Source organism: Chiroxiphia lanceolata, chromosome 10, assembly GCF_009829145.1.
Source record: "Chiroxiphia lanceolata isolate bChiLan1 chromosome 10, bChiLan1.pri, whole genome shotgun sequence".
Classification (NCBI taxonomy): Eukaryota; Metazoa; Chordata; class Aves; order Passeriformes; family Pipridae; genus Chiroxiphia; species Chiroxiphia lanceolata.
In genome coordinates this window covers 10,090,148-10,109,198 of record NC_045646.1, presented here as the reverse complement: position 1 = coordinate 10,109,198, position 19,051 = coordinate 10,090,148, and the positions used below count along the sequence as shown (strand labels likewise).

At 43.2% G+C, this 19,051-nt stretch overlaps 1 protein-coding gene across 1 annotated transcript in view; it reads left to right on the top strand.

Annotated features, from left to right (window-relative positions):
• PSMD1 (proteasome 26S subunit, non-ATPase 1) overlaps nt 1-18,800 on the top strand; it is a 70,357-nt gene extending 51,557 nt beyond the window's left edge. The window contains exons 19-25 of the mRNA XM_032698522.1: nt 4,576-4,678; nt 9,819-9,988; nt 11,568-11,660; nt 12,662-12,754; nt 15,619-15,765; nt 17,606-17,760; nt 18,581-18,800. Of these exons, the coding sequence (XP_032554413.1) occupies nt 4,576-4,678; nt 9,819-9,988; nt 11,568-11,660; nt 12,662-12,754; nt 15,619-15,765; nt 17,606-17,752 (753 nt within the window). The 3' untranslated portion in view covers nt 17,753-17,760; nt 18,581-18,800. The remainder of the gene's footprint in view (nt 1-4,575; nt 4,679-9,818; nt 9,989-11,567; nt 11,661-12,661; nt 12,755-15,618; nt 15,766-17,605; nt 17,761-18,580) is intronic.
• Nucleotides 18,801-19,051: the final 251 nt, after the last annotated feature.

Genomic DNA, 19,051 nt, shown 5'->3' with positions numbered 1-19,051 from the left:
AACTCAGTGCCATGTCATTTTGGCCAGCACTAATTATCAGAATGGGGTTGTATATTGTTAGTAAAGATGAAATGAGTCACTGCCTTCATTTTAGTGTTCCTCCTGGAAGTTGCCCAAATAAATTTCTTGGTAGCATTTCCAAATGCAATAAAATTTTTGAAGTGCTTGAAGATTTCAAGGGAGAAACACAGCTTGTGGGTTTCATAGCATATTAAATAAACTTATGCAGTAGTTTGGGTTGTGCTTGTTACTGTGCTTTGAAGGAAAAATAGTAGCAGATTAAAGGGCTATGCTAGACAAACTCTGACAAGTTTTGCTTCAACAGCTTAAGAAAGAACTGTCTGTTGACATCTTGCTCCATTCTGTAGGATTTTGGTGCCCCAGCACTTTTTCCAAAGAAATGAAGCAGTGGCTCCACATGAGGATAATACCTTTCTGAAGCACTACAGCCAGAACTTCCAAACCAGACTTTCCCCAACAGCAAGGAAGGTTTTCAGCTGGGACCTGATCCAGTCAAAAATCCCATTCCTGTGAAGCATTTGCTTTATAGAAATAGCCTGAACAAGCATGCAGGCATACTGTGCATTTGAGTGTTGAGACAATCCCTTGATCTGGGTTTGCCTGGCCCTTTAGGCTGGGTGGGGTAGTCTTCCACCCTTTCACAGAACAATTTTGCTTCCACTGATGTTTAACTCTGGAAAGGGCATGGTTGTTGAATGCATTTTGCAGGGTTGGCAGTGATCCATGGCTCACAATGCACAGGTATGCAGAATTTATCTGAACACAGAATGCTCTTGATATGGCACTACACGTTTTGTATTTTTGTAAGTAGATGGTATAAGGACTATTTCTTACTGTAGCTGTTTAGTGCTTGTTCACTGAACTCCTGCTCGCAGCTGATCCCCTGCTGTGACCTGTCCCTGTCACCTCAAGATATGGCAACTGATCTGCTCAGGTTTGGCAGCCAGATTTCAGTTCCTTGGTCCCTTGCAGTTGTCTGTGTCCCGGTCACCTCACTGCCCTGCACGAGGTCCTGGTGCCAAAGCAGGTGGGTTCCTGGTGGGTTTGTGTGCTCTGGACTAATGTCCATGTGAGTAGGAGCTGTGGAAGGCATAGAGGGAGAGGGTGCTCATAGGGGCAGTGCACCATGACCAGGGAGGTGGATGACTTCCCCGGCTAGCCCTGCCTTGCCTTTCCTGAGTGAGGTATTCCATCCCTCTGTTCTGAGGTGCTGCTCCATCACACTTCAGATGCCAGCGTGAACATCAGCAGTTCTGCTGAACATCTTCTCACTCTACCCAGGGTTTCACTCCGTGAAGATTTGATTACAGTGTAAATTCTGGATTACAGTCCAACGAATGAGCTTTGTAACATCCTGCTTTTATAAATATTCTAAACCCAGAAGCTGAGCCCAGAGTTGCAGGAATGATGTGCTCTAAACAGAGGCACTGGAATCTACTGCTCAGCTCAGGAATACTTTCACACATTGCTTCTGTGTTTCAGTGTAATCAGTCCCAAATAACACCTGAAGGCTTTGGATCACCTGGTCTGCGTGTGGCTGTCTTTGACACTGCATGAGGCCCCATTCCAGGCTGCAAATGCAAACTAAGATATTTTTCCAGTGTACAGGAGGTCAGGCGTAGGAACCAAACCATTTATATTGAACATGTAAACCTCAGTGTAAACTATTATAAATAAAAATCAGGAAAGCGTGAAAATGCATAAATGGAGTGAAGCAAGAGCAGAGTTTGGTCTGCATATCCAGAATAAATCCTGCATTGTGTGTGAAATATCTCTTTGCCATGCATCTGTCCGTGTGGCTGCCCTGAAGATGTACGTTGCTCCTTTTTTTAGTTTTAATAATTTCAAGGAAATTTAAGTCACCTCCTTTTGGGGACAGGAAGTAGTAACTAAAAACTTTTTAATGCAAAAGGGAATTAATGAATAGAGAACTAATATTAGCACACAAATTGTTGGATTTACTTATACTGAAAAATAGAAATAGCTGCTTTTTTCCCCTGCCAGTTCTAATAAATGCATCCTGCTCTACCAGAGAAGTGTTGTTTTGTTCAGCTTCACTGCTCCTATTTGAAAGTGGCTGGTTACTCTGGAGCTTTAAGGTGGTGAGATTGTCCACTGGTATGAAACAAATAAAGTAATTTTAATGCTGTCATATTTAGCAGGCTGTGACTTGCTTGTATGAATATCAGTGTCTTCTGCTGTCACAAAGTGGCTTAAATCTAAGGTTAGATGCCATCAGCGTGGAAGGAGTTGAGGTGACAAGTCGTACAACTGGATTAGTACCTGAAAGAGTGAAGTCAGGAAAAATGTCAACCAGAGAGTGTCTGTTCCTTTAGGATACCTGTGTTTTAAGTGGTGTGATGAGTTAACCTGCATTGAGAAATGCAGAAAACATGCAGTCTTAATCTGAAGTGTCACCAGGTGTGCAGGGCTGCCAAGCAGCACTGCAGCTCTTGGGTATAATGCTCATGAGTTGGAGAGGCAGCCTCTGTCTTCTTTCCATCCCAAATATTGAGCATAATCTCTTAAAAGTCTGGTCTCAGCTTCTTTCTGCCTCTGGTCAAAAATTCACACGTGAAATGTGGTGACATTCATTGCTATCATTACCTCAGCTGCAGGATTACCTCATGGCTCTGATGTGCTTTTACTGGGAATCTGATCTTGTGCCATGCTGAGAAACCCCGGCAGTTTGATTTGTCCCCTCAGACAGTTCTTCATTCACTTTTAATTTTTTTTTTTTTTTTTTTACCTTGATGAATTTTGGTTTAATAAAATGTTATTCCCAGCACAGTTCTCATGTCACTGACTCAGTTGTATGAATGGATGTCTTTTCACAGGTGTGGAAACTTTCTGTAAAGTGCTTTGAGATTCCCCAGTGCACCCCAAGACGGGCCATGTGTGGTAGGAGGGATGCCTGGACACTGCTCCTGGTGCTCTGTGCTGCCCACCCTTGGCACAGCTCTGGAACTCGCAGTGTCCTGCAAGGATGGGGACTGGCAGTTTGCTGGGTGCTGTCCTGAGAGTCATAGTCAGTGTTAAAGCCTCTTTCACAGGTACAATTAGGCACTGGAGCATCAGAGGCTGTGCAAAAGCACCTTCTTAGTGGTGGTGTTGAAGCTTGGCCTCTTTGCCTGCAGCAGACAATGTGTTTCACAGCTGGAAGGAAGGACCTTTCTTCAGGCGTTCATCACTGAGCAAAGGTCACTGGTGTCCCTGGAGAGCACAAGCTCTTTGGATGTGAAAAGTGTCTGCAGGTTGTCTGGTATTAGGGGTTTATATTTGGAAACTTTAACTACATTTGCAATACTAGGAACTGGTCAGTCTCTCTCTACTGCCATGAGGTATGAGTTTATCCTCTCCTCTGTGGCTGCAGATGTAGGTAGAGGACTTTGAATGGTGCAACAGAGTGGACCAGTAGTGAGGAGAAGCTTGTTCAAGATATCTTGGAAGGGCACCTTTTGAAAATACCTCCTTTGCTTTGAGTATGTCAAGTGAAGGCTTGGTACATAAACAGAAAAAAAAATGAAAACGAAACATCACATGAGTATCTGGATTAAAATTAATGTAAGGAAGAGGTATAAAAAATTCTTCCAGACGTGCTGTGAATGGAATGCAGCTTCCCAGGTTTTGGCTGGATTGAAGATTTGGATTTTCAGGTCTGCTTTTTTAGCTATATAAATTATACTTGAGCTATATTGCTGCTCCACTGCATATAATAAAAGACAAGTTATTAATTTACAGTAAAACTTTAAACATTGCTGAATGTGATACTGTTCTGTCTCTTCAACCCTTAGTGAACCAGTGACAGATGAAGCTGTTCAAGGCAATGATGATAATATAAGTGAAGGTTTAGCAGTTTCCCTTACTAATGTGCACTTAAGATACTGTGGTGAACATAACCATGGCATAAACTGTTACTTTATTATATATTTTCATTAATGATTTTCACTTAAAAGGTAGGAGTGCAGCAGCAAATTGCTGATGATGCATCATAGGGGCATTATCGATACAGAAATATTGTAAAGGAAAAATTGAATAAGTTTGAGGTTTTCAGCAGTAGGAATTGGAGGAAATTTATTAAAGTGCAGTGTCACTCACCTAAGAACATACAGAAGTTCTTGCTACAAACTCATCGGTTGGTCTTTTATTCCAGTGTCACTTCAGGGATTCTCAGGGTCTTCCTGTAAGGCCTGCAGAATGTAGTTTGGAAATGAATGTCCATTCTGACTGTTTTAAAATCACCGTATGGGTATCTTCAAGTGGGGAAAATCTCCGTCATTAATTATTAGTGGGATGACTTGTAATACCAGTGACTAAAGCTGTTGAAAACGTAAATGTCATCGTAGGATGCAGAAATCCAGGATTTCTGGGGAAAATCTCTGTCATTAATTATTAGTGGAATGACTGGTAATACCAGTGACTAAAGCTATTGAAAACATAAATGTCGTCGTAGGATGCAGAAATGCAGGATGCTTCCATTAAAGATGGAATATTTGACTTGTGCAGTCAGTTTTATAATCTCTCTTTTTTTTCCTTTTTATCATTTTTATCCAGGTCAGCCAGTTCAGACAGCTCTATTCCAAAGTGATCAATGATAAGCATGATGATGTTATGGCAAAGTTTGGAGCAATCCTGGCACAAGGCATTTTGGATGCAGGTAATTCCCCAAACATTTAAAACTGTCAACATTTCTTAAACTTGTTTAGCTGCAATTACTGTAATAGCAAATTTCATTTGGGAGATGAGGTGTTGGGTTTATGCCTGTCATGTAATAGTAGCAAGAAATCTCAAATTTCAAGTTATTTTAGCTAACTGAAGAAATAAACTCTGTTTTGTAGTTTCTCTCAGGAGAGACTCAGTCCAGTCATTGGGGCAGAATTCATGTCCAGAAGTCTGGAAAAATACAATATTTTTTGTCTAAGTCTGTTTTGTCACCCTGTATGTTAATTTATTATAGCATGATAGATTGCTTCTTTATTTTTCTAATTAAGCACCTACTCCAGAAATTTGGAAATCATGTGGTATCCAGCCCTCGTATTTTTCTTTTTCTGTTAAATTTTACATAACCAGTTTAAAATATATATAAAAGTCTTTTATGTATATGTTTTTAATAACTAAGTTTTGCTACTTTCACGAATGCTAAAGAGGTGTTGTACAAAGGAAGCACAGTTAACTGCGTCAGTGTTGCGTCAGAAGACCCAGTTATTTCACAGCATCCTACTACCTTCTTCTAGCGAAGGAAACATAATTTTCTAGTGAAGGAAACATCATTTTCTAGCGAAGAAAACATTATGTTAATGACTAAATGGTGAGTCAGGAATAGGATTCTCTAAAGGCATCAGCATTTCACAAGAGCTGAGTTGCAGGGCCAATTAAGGAAGGTTTCTGTAAGGAACAAGGACAGGCAATTTTTTTAATTTTTCCTTCTGATGGAGTTAAGACTTGTACAGTGCTGTGTCTGTCAACAGCACCCCTTTTCCAGGTTTCCAAATGCAGTTTCTCCCACCTGGTCCCTTGTGCTGTGGCCTTCTCTTGCCTCCTTATCCCCTGTGATAGGCAGAAACAAGCTGGTTTTTCCTGTACTCTGAGATCAGGGTTAGTACTGAAGTCACATAACCAAGGGAATCTTAGAATTTGTCTCTGATGTGGCTTGGGCACAGCAACCTGTGGTGTGTGTATGAAATTGCTGCATCTCCAGGCTGGGTGGTGGGGGGAGAAAGACTTAGGGCTGCCTACACCTGCATGGAAGCATGGTTAAAAAGTGTTCCTGGTGGGCATGTGGCAGTCAGGCCTAGTCATCACGGGTGACTAGGGCTGCTCAGGGAGGAAAGTAATAGGAACCACCTTCTCGATCTTTTTTGCCTCCTGAGTACCCCTCCTGGAGCTCAGACTGAGCAACGTTCTTGGCACAACACTGTTAGAATAATTTTGGTCATTCCCATACTCATACTCTGTTGCTGGGAAGCCAGAGCCCAGCTGGCTCTGAGATTTTTCTCTCAGCAGCACAGACCTGCTTTGAATTCTGACCTCTAAGAATTCATAAAATCATAAAAATGCAACTAAAATCTGATTTGCTTCCTGTGGTATTCATGTATTGTATAATGACTTGGAAACCAGAAATATCCAATTCTAATAAACTGCATGTGAATTTATGCCAACTTTACCCTCTTTATTTCTTGCTGAGTGGCTGGGGGAAGGCTGTAAACTCCCTTTCTTAACCTATTGCCACTTTCATTAGAGCCTCCTGAAAGAACAAATTCTTTTTATCTTTCCCATAGAACTGCAAGTGCTTATCTGGAACAATGAGTTATAGAATTTAATTATCACTGCCAGGAAGAAAAGGTTCTTTGTGTTATCTGCCATAGTTGGGGCAATTGAGTTTAGGGTTTTTGTTGGGTCTTTTTTTGTGAGGGGAGGAGAAAAGCGTAATTCTCTTCCAACAGCGGGCTTTGATTAGAAGTGCAAGATTTCCAGTGCATAACTGGGAAATGATGCACTGGAGGTGGGATTTTTGCTCTGACAATGAGGCAGCCATTAGACTGGTGGTTTAATGGAAGGAGCAGGGTACCTTGGAAACACTGAAGTGGAAATGAAGAATTTGGCAGTTGTCTAATTGATAGGCCACAGCAGCTGCATTTTTACTTTAATAAAATAAGAAAAAATAGATGCTTTAAATTTAACTTAGAGTTTGGGGGTTTTTTTTCCTGAAAACCCTCTGAACTTTTATAATGCTCCCCTTCATGGTACGATCATGTTCTCTTGTTCCAGGCTTTCTGTTATTTGCAAAATCATTATGCTTTGTATTCTAGAATGTGAGCCATAAAGGGGATGTACTGATCTAATCAGATGTCAGCATTTTACTTGCTTGAAAACTATTTTACCCCCCGGATTCTTGGCATCTTTGGTTCTTAATGCCACATTTCTCAGTGAGAAGAATGAAGGAGCAGCAGTCCTCTGTGGAAAAAACCAGTCCTATCCTATCAGAAAAACCCTTTTCTTGATATTTAGGGAAGGTTTGAGTGATCAATACAGTGGTTTGAGGACAGAAAGCAGCACTGGGCAGTAAAGACTGAAGACAAAAAAGCTGTTGACAGCCTGATGGTGAATGTAATGGATTCCCCACAGTTTGGAGATATTTTTCATTAGTGATGAAAAAGAAAGTGTTGCTTATCTCTTCATTGCCATCTCTTCAAAGAATCATTTCACTGATGTTTTCTATTTTGGATGTTGAAGACTTCAGTACAAAAAATAAACATGCAGTCTACTCTCCCCATGTCTTGAATTCGGTGTTACTGTTTCCCGCCTTTCTCCTGCCTGTCCCTGTTCATGAACTCTCCATGTAAAGTTGGGACTAACTCTGTGGTAGTTAAGAAAAAAGACATTATCCTGTGCTCATGTTTTTGTCCATTATATTAGAGCTACTTTGTGTTTCAGTGCCCATGTGAATCAGGTCACTGGCACATGCTGAAATCAACTCTGCTGGGCTTTTATGGTTTGTCCTGTGAGATTTTGACATTCCAGTGCTGCTGTTCCCAGTCCAGGTTGTCTTCACTCATTACATAGATGAAGTGGATTATAAGGCTTTGCTGATAAAGAAAGAAACAGTATGATGCTGCTTGAAAATGGGATGCTGCCTAGGCCAGGGTTGGAAACTAGTTTCCAAAGTCTACAAAGCATCTTTATTTAATGACTGTTTTGCTGGTGTGTTGTCCTAGGCTACACTGCCCTAGTATGAGCAAGTGCCACCATGACTATATAGAGTGAGTTCACCAAAGTATATAAACCACCAGTATCTGTTTGCTGCACTCCCCCTCTGGTTAACTGACATTCAGCTTGGGCCAGCAAACCCTCAGAGCCTTCAGAACAGCCACTTGAATTCCAGCAAACCTTGCCACAGTGGCAGTGTGAATTCTGGAAGATGGACCTTACAGTACTACCCCGGGATCCCTGAATTTTTTTCTTTTGTGTTTTTTGCAATTTTTTTTCCAGACATCATGTCACAGCTTTCATTCAGCTGAATGTCTGGAACATGTTCCCTTCCAGGCTGTCAGGGCTGCTGTTTAATCATGAAGATAAATCACAATTGTGCAGTATTGTGTCTCCCCACCTTTCCTGCTCCCTGCAAAACTCCGGGAATGAGGGTGGGCTATTTGTGGGTGTAAGACAGCAGAAAGAAGTAGCATGACAGCATCTTTTGAATATGAAATCTGTTACTCATTCAGGAAATTCCAGAGATTGGATAAAGGTTAGAATTCTGAAGATTAAAGTGCAAAAGTTTGATAAAGTCCAGTTAAGCTCCTTGTGCAACCTTCTCTGGGCTGCTTGATCCAGAATATCTGCAGGTATTCAGGGCCTGGCCTGTGTACAGTGATGCAGTAAAGAAAAGTTCAACGTGAAGATGGGGGAGAAGACCAGAAATTTGAGTGTGCAGTGCTTGATATGTTTAAGGGTAGCACAAGACCTCAGGCAGTCCTTCCATGGTTCTGTGGCAAATTCAGGTGAAAGGACAAGAGATTGGTGTCAGAGAAAATAATACGAAGCAGAGCAGACCTAGCAGTAGTAAAAGACCACGTAATTATCTTTCTCCAAAGATGCAGTGGGAAGTTCTTGTGCCAAACAGCAGGAGATCTATTGCTAAGCAAGGAGATAGGATGTATGCAGAGCATCCTACAGTAGGGCATCAAAATCCTCCATCTTCCAGTGCTTCTCCTGGAACTAACACTGACAGATACTCAAGATGAGATTACTGCTTCAGTCAGGGCTTTCATTAGTTTTGGTAGCAAAAAAATAATTTTGTTTTTCTTTAAAACTCAGGCAGTTCCATTGCTACCTGGCCCTACTGAGGTAGCTGTTTGTGTGAGACAGGAGAATGCTACTCCAGTTTGGGATTTTCAGCTACAAAGTGCCCTGAGTTTGCGATGAGTGGGTGTTTGTATTTTAATGAAGTTAACCTCCCTGCACCTGGTCTTGTCAGCGGTAATGGACTTGCCTGGTGCCCTCTTCAACTCAATTCACTGTGTTCATCAGAGGACAGAAGATCAGATTAACACTTTCTCACTCTGTCTGCAAGCCCAATCTTTCAATTTGGTTTCTAGCTGGATGTTTCTGCACTACATCAACATATGGAGTTGTTTTGGTCTCTGCTTTGCAAGTACAAATCTAAGACTTGGTTGTCTGGCAGAGATGTAATTTTGCTGCAAAGACTGCAGGAGCTTGTCTCTGTGCAGCTTAGATTGATAACCTCTAGAAGCAACTTCTGAAGTTGCTGCTGTTTACATTTTTTTCTACTGAGATGGTGTAGGATAAAAACCTAGGCATATTTCTTCTGAATAACTGATAGTTCAAAGAAGCAGCCACAGAAAGAAAAGTTTCTATGTGCACTGCTTTATATGCAGTGTCCTCCTTGTGAGCATTGCCTTGGGGATCATCTGTATGCTATGTTTTAGAACGGCATATGGCAAAGGTTTGCCTTTTTCTCTCCCTCTCTTTGCCTTCTGCATTGTACTTCTGTTTAACCTGTATCCTGGCAAAATGAGTGTGGAAGGGCTATATTCACTGATGGTATTTGGGTACTGTAGAGCAGTTTGGTCCTTACACTGCACATCTGTTTCACTGAGTAAGCTGAGCTCGCAGTAAGGGAGGGAGGTGTGTTCCAGGGGAGAAAACCGGCAGTGTTGTGGCCTGGATTGTGCTGTGCAGCCCCTTCACAGCAGCTGCTTGAGATGCATTGCTCAGGTGTCTCTGTGGAGTACCCAGGAGTGCATTCATTAACTTCCTCCATTTATGATTCCTTACAGGGGGCCATAACGTAACTATTTCACTGCAGTCGAGGACAGGACATACTCACATGCCTTCTGTGGTGGGGGTTCTGGTCTTCACCCAGTTTTGGTTCTGGTTTCCCCTGTCGCACTTCTTGTCACTGGCTTTCACCCCGACATGTGTCATTGGCCTTAACAAGGATCTTAAGGTATGTAACGAGCAGTGATAGCTGCTTGGAAGGCTTGAGCGGTCTGCAAGGCTTGTGCATGGATTTATTGATTGTCTTTGCCTGTTTCCAGCTTGTTTGTGCCAGAAAAGGTTCTAACTGGAAGAAATCTGAAAAGCAGGCTTAAATTGCGGAGCTGGTGGTGGAAATAGGGACAAAGGAACTTTATTGAGTACATGTGGGGAGAGACCGCCCCATTATAACTCCTGAAGGTCAGGGTTATTTTTAAAAAAAGTGTGTTGCCCCCCTGGCCTCCCAAATAAATGATGTGATGTTCTCCCCTAGGAAAGCTAGCAGTGGGAAAAGAGGATTTGTTTGGATTCCTTGGGGAGTAAACATTAAACTGAGCAGTCAGTACTGCGCTTTACTTATGCATCTGTTCTTCCAGCTGATCAGCTGTGGTATGGCCCCTGTAAGCTGTGTACCATGCTGGGTCTCCTGTGCTGGAGAACTGAGGTCATAACTTCCACAAAAAGCTTCTGGATGTGGCACTGCAGGGGTGTGCAGATCCCTCCCATCATTGCCACAGCCTTCTTCTGGGATGCCCAGAGCATGCATAGGGCTGGCTGCTCCCAGAGTCCCTCTTGGCCTCAGCCAGCTGGCTGGATTGCAGCCCCTGGACCAAAGCCTTAGGGCTCTAAGTTGCTTTTCTTCACCTGTCTCGGACTGAGCATCAAGTCCATGTACACACAGCACAGAATTCTCACTCTGTTTGAAGACAGAGGTTTGCATTAATTATTTTTTTCCCCTCTGCCCTGAAAACTTTACAGGGGTTGCATTGCTGTTTGTCTCTGTGCCTTCCCAGTGGTGATTGGCTCAGCACCTTTTTGCCTGCTTGGCTGTACTGCCATTTTGACTCCCTCTCCTCATCCCTTAGTTCCCAGGCAGCATACCAAAGCTAGCTACGAGCTGGCTGTATGTTATGGGCTGCACCACACCCACCTTGCTTCCTCAGAGCAGTCCTGGTTCTAGTGTTGCTCCATGATATGTCATGAGAGACGAGAGTTGAGATACTGCAAAAATTAAATCAGTTTAAGAATTTGGATTGGCTGTCAAAAGATGCTTTCTGCCCTTGCTTCAGTAGCCAAGAGTAAGAGAATATGTGACACTGGTAGCTCACCCCTAAATGTGCTTTGGCAGGAGGGGAATGTCAGGCAGTGCTTGGTTTGCCCTTGCGTGCACTGACAGAGCAGATCTTCACTTAAATCTTAAACCAATTTTGTGTTAATACACACAGACCCAGCAACAACATCAAAACCACAAAACCTTCGAAACAATGAAAACAAAGCATGGTGTGAAGAGCATGGAGGGTATGGAGAGGGCTAGGATAGCTTGCCAGAGTCGAATTATAGAATAATTAAATAACATTGTTCTAGTTGAACTGTTGCCACTGATAACAGTTTCTCAGCTTCCGGAGGGGGAAAAGGGGAAGCTTGTATTCTTTAGAGAATCTGTGTTTGTCTCTGCTGGAAGGAAAATGAAGCTAAAGTAATTATTCTGCTGTGGATATTTTTTCCCTGTCTTCTTCGCTTCTAACATGTTTTTAAACTCTTTGTCTTAGATGCCAAAAGTCCAGTACAAGTCCAACTGTAAGCCGTCCACATTTGCCTACCCCCCACCTCTTGAGGTACCAAAGGAAAAGGAGAAAGAAAAGGTATTTGGGCTGCTGGCTTTCTGTGTTGCAAAGACTAACCCCTTCTCCCTCCTAGTATAAACATTGACTTTGGTGGTACTAACAGGGAATCTAAAGAGCAAAGGAAAAATTGGCAGGCGCTGTAGTCTCTGAAAGAGAATTCTAGGTAATTTTTCCTGCTGTGCCTAGGACTGTTGCTGATTGTGGCATACAAATGCTGTGCTACTGAATTGCTGGAACCTCCCTTTTCTGAAGTGGTCAAGCCAGAAGCATTGATTAAAAAACCTGCTTTCCATGCCCTACTGACTTGTATGTGTGTGTCAGTGTTGTGCAGCATCTGGCACAGCAGGGCCCTTGTCTGTGACTTGGGCTCCAAAGTGCTGCTGCAGTACAGCTGTTGAGAATATGGGGTGGGACACTTGTCAAATAGTCCGATATCAAAGGGGTGATGGGCCCATGTGCTAGAATAATAGCTGTCAGGTCCATGGACTGCAAAAAGGTTAAGTGTGGAACTGAGAATATCGAGGAAGAGATGAAACCTGTGGGATGACAAGCAGGACAATAGTGGAAGCAATTTGTCTGCTGGCGCAGGATGGTAAAAGCTGTTGAACAAACCACAGCAGCAGACAGAGCAGCCCTTAGGAAGCAATGGCAGCAATGGAGACCTCAGGCATGTCATGCTGGTGAATGACATGGTGTGAAAACTGTAAAACATTTTAACAGAATTGAATGCTGGGCAGGACAGATTTCCAAGCCACCAAAGAACCCAGAAACTGAGTCTGTTGAAAGGGAAAGCTCAATGGTCACAGCTGCTTTCTTGCCTTTCTCTTTTGGCTCTTCCCTGGTCAAAAAGTGACATGTGCCAAGAGCCCACATTTAGCCTCACTAGCAATATGACAAACACTGTCGCTTCTTGTCCCTCTCTCAGAAAGTTACTGCCATTTGTTCCCTGGCCTGGGGAGCTGAAGCTCAGTGTACAGTGCTGTGGTCACACTGAATGCCTCCTCTGTTGCCATATCCAGGTTTCCACTGCTGTGCTGTCCATCACTGCAAAAGCCAAGAAGAAGGAAAAGGAGAAGGAGAAAGAGAAGAAGGAAGAGGAAAAGATGGAAGTGGTGGGTGGAAACACTGAAACTTAAATGTCTTCTTCCCCCCCCTATAAACGTGGAAGGTGTGTCATGAAAGCTGACACTCTCATCGCTGGCACCCCATCACCTGTGCTAGTTCTGAGCAAAGCACTGACACACATTGCAGTGTTCTGCAGACACTGGTCAGCATCTTTACTCTGTGTATGTGTGTGTGTGCACTGTTAAAAGCAAGAGGTGCTATTGTTTGTGAATCCATTATTTCTGAGAAATAAATCTTCCTCAGTATTAAGTAACTGACTTCCTTAAAGGCAGAAGCTTGTTTTGACAAATTTATGTGCCTTTAACGGCATGAACCTTATGAGTATTATTTCATTGCCTACTGTTTCTAGACCCAGGGGAATTTTATCTCTTATCTGTGTACTTTTCTTATTAGTGTAGAATAGTCTTAGTAATTTCATGCTCTTGGTAGCTCTGACCTTTTAAAAAGAGGTCAGTGTGCAACAGTTGCTTGGTGGTGTCTAATTCAGTTGAGAACACTGAAGAGTTTAAGCTTTCTGGGTTTCTACATGCTTAACCTCTTATTCTGAAATGTTCACCTTTTTGGCAGCAGTCTCTTATGTGCTTTGCCCATCTGTCAAAATGCCAGACATTTATCCACACGCAGCTCAGAACCAGCTGAGGTTTGAGTACAGGATCCATATGTTGCTCAGTAGTTATGGTGATTCCTTTAGTTCTCTGATGATTTCTTTCAGCTCATAGACCTGACACTGGAACTTGTCATTCTCATCTGTGAGTAATGTGTCATCCTGGAGCAAGCTGAATAACGAACAAATGAATGCATGGTGGTTGCTGTAGTTTGCAAAACATATGGCGGCTAAAATTCTTGCTGTACTGACAAAAGACCCTTTCTTTTGTGTTCTGGTAACAGATGCAAATATTCCAGGAACAACTATAAGCTGAAAATGCATTATAGACTCATAGAATTGTTTAGGTTGGAAAGACCTCTAAGATCATGGAGTCTAACTGTTACCCCAGCAATGCCAAGCTCACCACTAAACCATGTCCCCAAGTGCCACATCTGCATCTTTTAAATACCTCCAGGGACGGTGACTTCACCACTCCACCAGGCAGCCTGTTCAAGTGCTTGACAACCTTTTTGGTGAAGACATTTTTTCTAATATCCAATCCAACCCTCCCCTGGCACAACTTGAGGCTGTTTCCTCTTGTCCAGATCCTTCTGCAGCGCCTTTCTACCCTCCAGCACATGAACACGCCCACTTAACTTGGTGTCACCTGCAAACTTGTTGGGGATGTGCTTGATCCCCTCATCCAGATAATTGGTAAAGATATTAAACAGGACTGGCCCCAGTACTGAGCCCTGGGGAACACCACTGTGACCAGTTGACAACTGGATGTTGCTCCCTTCCCCAGCACTCTCTGGGCCCAGCCATGCAGCCAGTTTTCTACCCAGTGAACATTGCACCTGTCCAAGCCATGAGCAGACAGTTTTTCATGGAGAATGCTGTGGGAAACCTTTACTAAAGCTGACAAGCTCAGTACAAATCTTTCTGATTCCACTTTAACATTTGCGTGAGAAAAGCAGCATGGTCGTAGAATTTTTGGCCTCTTTAGCTTAAGAAAACTCACTCATGTGGCATAAGAACAAAGGTGTATGTGTAAAATAACCTTCGTAGACCTACATAAATGTGGCCATGTTGTAGGCACCAAACCCTATTCAGTTGGCCCAGAAAATTAATCATCTCATGCATGCAAGGTAGAATCTCTGGGTTTTTTGCTCCTTTATCAAGTTTCCTTGTCATCAAACATTATCTTTTCTTTGACTTATTCTTAGAATTCTATGTACTAAGTAAAATGTGCTGAACAAATGCATGTTTCTTCTAAAATTTCTACAACCTACAGTTAAGTGCAGGTGTGGAGAGGAAGTAATATATTAGAAGGGATTCACATATTGTGTCTGTGTATGTGTCCAGATGTGTGAAAAATTTTCTTGGCTGAATCAAGCGGAAAAACAAGGATAGTAAAAAGGGAGCTTGCTGCCACCTGCTGTGTTTGAATGTTTTGCCATTGTCCTAATGTTTTAGAGATATCATTGCTTTCCTGTTTTTCTCTTATACCTGTTATATGACTAGTAATCCATAGCTTCCAGGGGATCTGCACAGCAACGAGCAGCCACCGTGCCCAAGAAAGTCCTGTCTGCTGTTACAGGGCGTGCCGTGCATTCAGTGATGTTCCTGATCATTCCCTATTGGTTGTTCCCATCTTTTCTGTGGTCTTTTTTGTTTGCAACTCAGATGTTCCTGAGCAAGAGGGAAAACATGACCCATGTTCTTAAGTATGTAAAGGATGCTGGTTTTTTTCCTTCTGAGCTTTTGCCTCTAGCTGCTGAGTCATTGGTAAAGGAGGGCTGCACTGCAGTTCCCTAGGGAGTCACTGAGGTCAAGTCATTTTGGGTGAACTGCTATGAAATGAGAGTGACAGCTCTATAGCTGGGAAAATACAAGGGTAGCTTTGGCAATTTTTATGTGCTCAGTAATGATATGAAGGACTCTTCAGTTGTGACAGAAAGTGGTGAGTAAGTGTACAGAAAAAGTCTGAGAAAAGGAAGGCAGTGGTAAACAGTTCCTCTGCCAACCTCTCACTGACCTTGCTTTTGTCTGCAGTTGGGAGTGAAGCATTGCCTTGTTGAGAGCACTTAGACCCACTCTGGCATTGCCTGTGCTAGCATATAAGTGTTAGTATGTTCCTCAGCAGAAGAATGGTTTCTCACCACGCTCTGGAATAGCTGCCTGGTTGTTCCTTACCCTCCTGAGCTATGAAAGGGTTAGAGCTTACTGCCAAAATCATGCTGATGTTCTCCTCCCCTTCCCCAGGATGAAACTGAAAAGAAGGATGAAAAAGAAAAGAAAAAAGAGCCTGAACCCAACTTCCAGCTTTTGGACAACCCAGCCAGAGTCATGCCTGCTCAGCTCAAAGTTCTCACTATGACAGAGAGCTGCCGGTATCAGCCTTTCAAACCAGTAAGTGTCACCTTCCCAGTCCGTGTGCTTGACAGAGAATTTCCAGTGCTGAGCTTGTGCATAAGGACCCAGAGGTTCTCTGTGTACAGGAGAACACCACTCACAGCTGGTTAGCACTGGAATGTGTTGCAGAGATTTGCAGCTTTGCTGTTGTCATTTGCTTTTTAATGTCCCTCTCTCCAAATGATCACGTGCAGTTCTAGCTGAGGGAAGGTCAGAGCTGCTGCAGACCTTTTCACCATGCTAGTTGCTGCTTTATTTTTCTTTCGTCTTGTCAAATGCTGCAATGTGGAAACCAGTCAACATGGAAACTCTGTGTATTAATGACATTGCTGGGAACATAAAGACTGAGCCGTGATCTTTACAATTAGATTGAGAAGTTATACAGGTTCATTATCAAAGCAGTGAAATATATTAGGACTTGTGCTGGAGCTTTATTATCCTGCAGTGTGATTTATACCTAAATGGAGGGTTGTTTTCATTGAACAGATTTCCTATTCAGTTATATCTGGCCTTAGAGAAGTGCCTTCAGCTCATGTTAACATAGAGAAGAGAGAGCATGTGATTGTCAGATGGAGAATGAAAAAGGTCTTTTAGCACTAAGCCCAAGGGGTAACTAACTTTTCTGTGAGATGCTCAGATACATTGCAAAGCTGATAAGCTCGCTCATGAACTCTAAATCTCCTCAGTCAAATTCTTCTGCCCTTTATTTTTGTTCAAGAAATAACACCCACCCTTGACTTAGCCCTTTTGCAGGATTATGCATGGGGAAATGGTGTTCCGAAGAAGTAATATTTTTTCCCAGGAAAACAGTGATATTTTTAATAAATTGATTTCCTGGAATTCCATCAGCACATTGGAATTCTCTGTGCACCATCCCCTTCCGAAATGTCTCCTTTAGGAAAGCTGTGGAGGGGTTTTTTAGTCTCTACCCTTTAAAATGTGGAGGTGACCCAATTGCTGTTTGGATTGGAAGGATCTGCTGTGCATTCCAGTAAGTGTCCACTCACTGAAATGTGGACGTACACAGTTGTTTGCTTCAGTTTCAAAAGAAGCAGAGTCCTCGGTGGGGGAGTGCAGTTTCCTGCCTTAAAGTCCCATAAACAGGTTTTGAAGAGAACACAACAGTGCATTTTTTGCTGGGATTAGGGTGTGTAACCAAGGAGGCTCTTGGAATGGAGTTGTTCTGGACCTTTGCTCTGCTTTGGGGAATGCCAGAGTAAAAGGCCTCTTTGAAATGCTGTTTATGGCCTGTGTGGCCAAAGCCCTGATCCCAGCCAGGCGTGACACAGCACTGCCTTTTCGCACCTTGTGTTCCAGTCCCGGAGGCACATGGATTTGCTTCAGCCTACCAAGGTGTTTGGTTGTGATCTTTGTAATTAATTCCCCTTTGGTTTTGTGAGGTTCTGCTAATAGGATTCCTCATTTGGTGGAAGCTGGTGATCAGATTAGTCTCTGTTTCACAGAGCCTCCTGGGAGGCAGCCACACAGAGAGGCTTCACTAAGCTCTGTTAACCTGAAGAGAGGAGCCTTTTAAAGCAATTGCAGTTCAATTAGTTTTCATGTGGAAAGCCCCAGACTGGGACTGGGGTAAAGGTGTGAATCCAGGTGCCACTTTCTATCAAACCAAGACCTAGATGGTGGAAGGTAGCCTGGATAGACTCTCTCTGTTCCATCTCCTTATCAGGCAGAGATCCAGGTGAGTGTCAGACGCTTCACTCTCTGAAACTCATTCCTGCTGGGGCATCTCATATGGCCTAGGATAGCCTCTGTGGCCAGAAACACTCCACCATGAGGCAGAAACAAGCAGCTCTAAATGCTCATTGCACTTGTCTTGCAGCTTTCCATTGGAGGTATCATAATTCTGAAGGACACCAGTGAGGATATGGAGGAGCTGGTTGAACCTGTGGCAGCTCATGGTCCGAAGATCGAGGAAGAGGAGCAGGAACCTGAACCACCAGAGCCCTTTGAGTACATTGATGATTAAGACATGAGGTACAGTGTAGTGTGCAGAGTCACCTTTATTAATCCCAAGGAAAGAAAAGCCTCTTTGGATCAACTGAAGCAGTTATCAGCACCCAGCACTCTTGTTTTAGCTCTTTGACGGCTTCTGTGTCAGATTCAGAAACACTCTCTGTCCCAATTCCAAGAGTTTGGCAGCAATTAAAGAGAAGTCCACAAGTCCACTCTTCTGGGTCAGGCCTGACCCAGTTGTACTGGATATGGTCTCTAATCTGGCAGGCTTGGCTACTCTTGAGTGGAGTCTGGCTGGGCAGAATTAGAGCAGCTCATGGAGTCACAGGCAACAGCTGAGCTGGGACTAGTAAGCTCCTGAAGGATGGCCCTAGAGAAGCAAGTAGTTTATGTAACAAAGCTGTCATCTACTTGACCACAGGACTGGTCAAAAGAGAACTACTGCTCTGCTTTCTGGGGTTGTCTTGTCTTCCCAGCAGTTCTTAGCAGAATTTGAAGACACTCCAGTCATGGGCTCCGTGGTGCTGTCTGAGCCCAACATAATGATACTGATAGATCTGCTCCAGGCAATGAGTTCTCAGGTTCCTTGGTTAAAGTGCCTGAACTGATGTACAAGTTTCTCACTGAGAGGCTTTATTTCCAAATATGGGCTGGCATGTCCAAGGGCTCCCACGAGCAAAGATTATCCACTTGAATTGGTGGAAGGGCAGGAAAACAAACTGCTTGCTAAAAACTATAAATGTCACATCAGTGACAGGCTTGGATGAGTGTCTGGAGCCAACCACAAGAAGCCTTAGTTAAATACATTTAATTTTCTGGTTTCTCTCTCTCCCTCCTCCAGGGTCATGTCCTCTAAAGAAGACACTATACTTGATATCAGAAAGACAGACATGAAGACCTTCCTATCGAGATCTGCTGTTCAGTGCATGCAGCCCCAATCTGTGCTGAGCTAAAGCTGATAGTCCGTGTTTTATGGCTGAAGAACAGATATATGCTATTTAGTGTACTCTTTCACAAAACCTTGTTTTCAAATAAATATATTAAAAACTCTTGACAGAAAACTTGCTACTTGAAAAAAAAAAAAAAGGAGAAGAAAAAGGAAGCCTAACAACCCTTTTTCCACTCACCCCAAAGGTTAAAAACTAGACTCAAGTTGTGCATCTTGCCCCATCAAAGCTTGACTGACTGCTCTGCTGTAGAGTCGTCAGGATCTGTGCACAGCCTGCTTTCTGTAGCTCTTGTTTAGGCTGAGCAAGGTTACAAGGTCTGCCTGGCCCAGCCATAGCAGTGGTGCTACAGAGAGGTCAGGTCT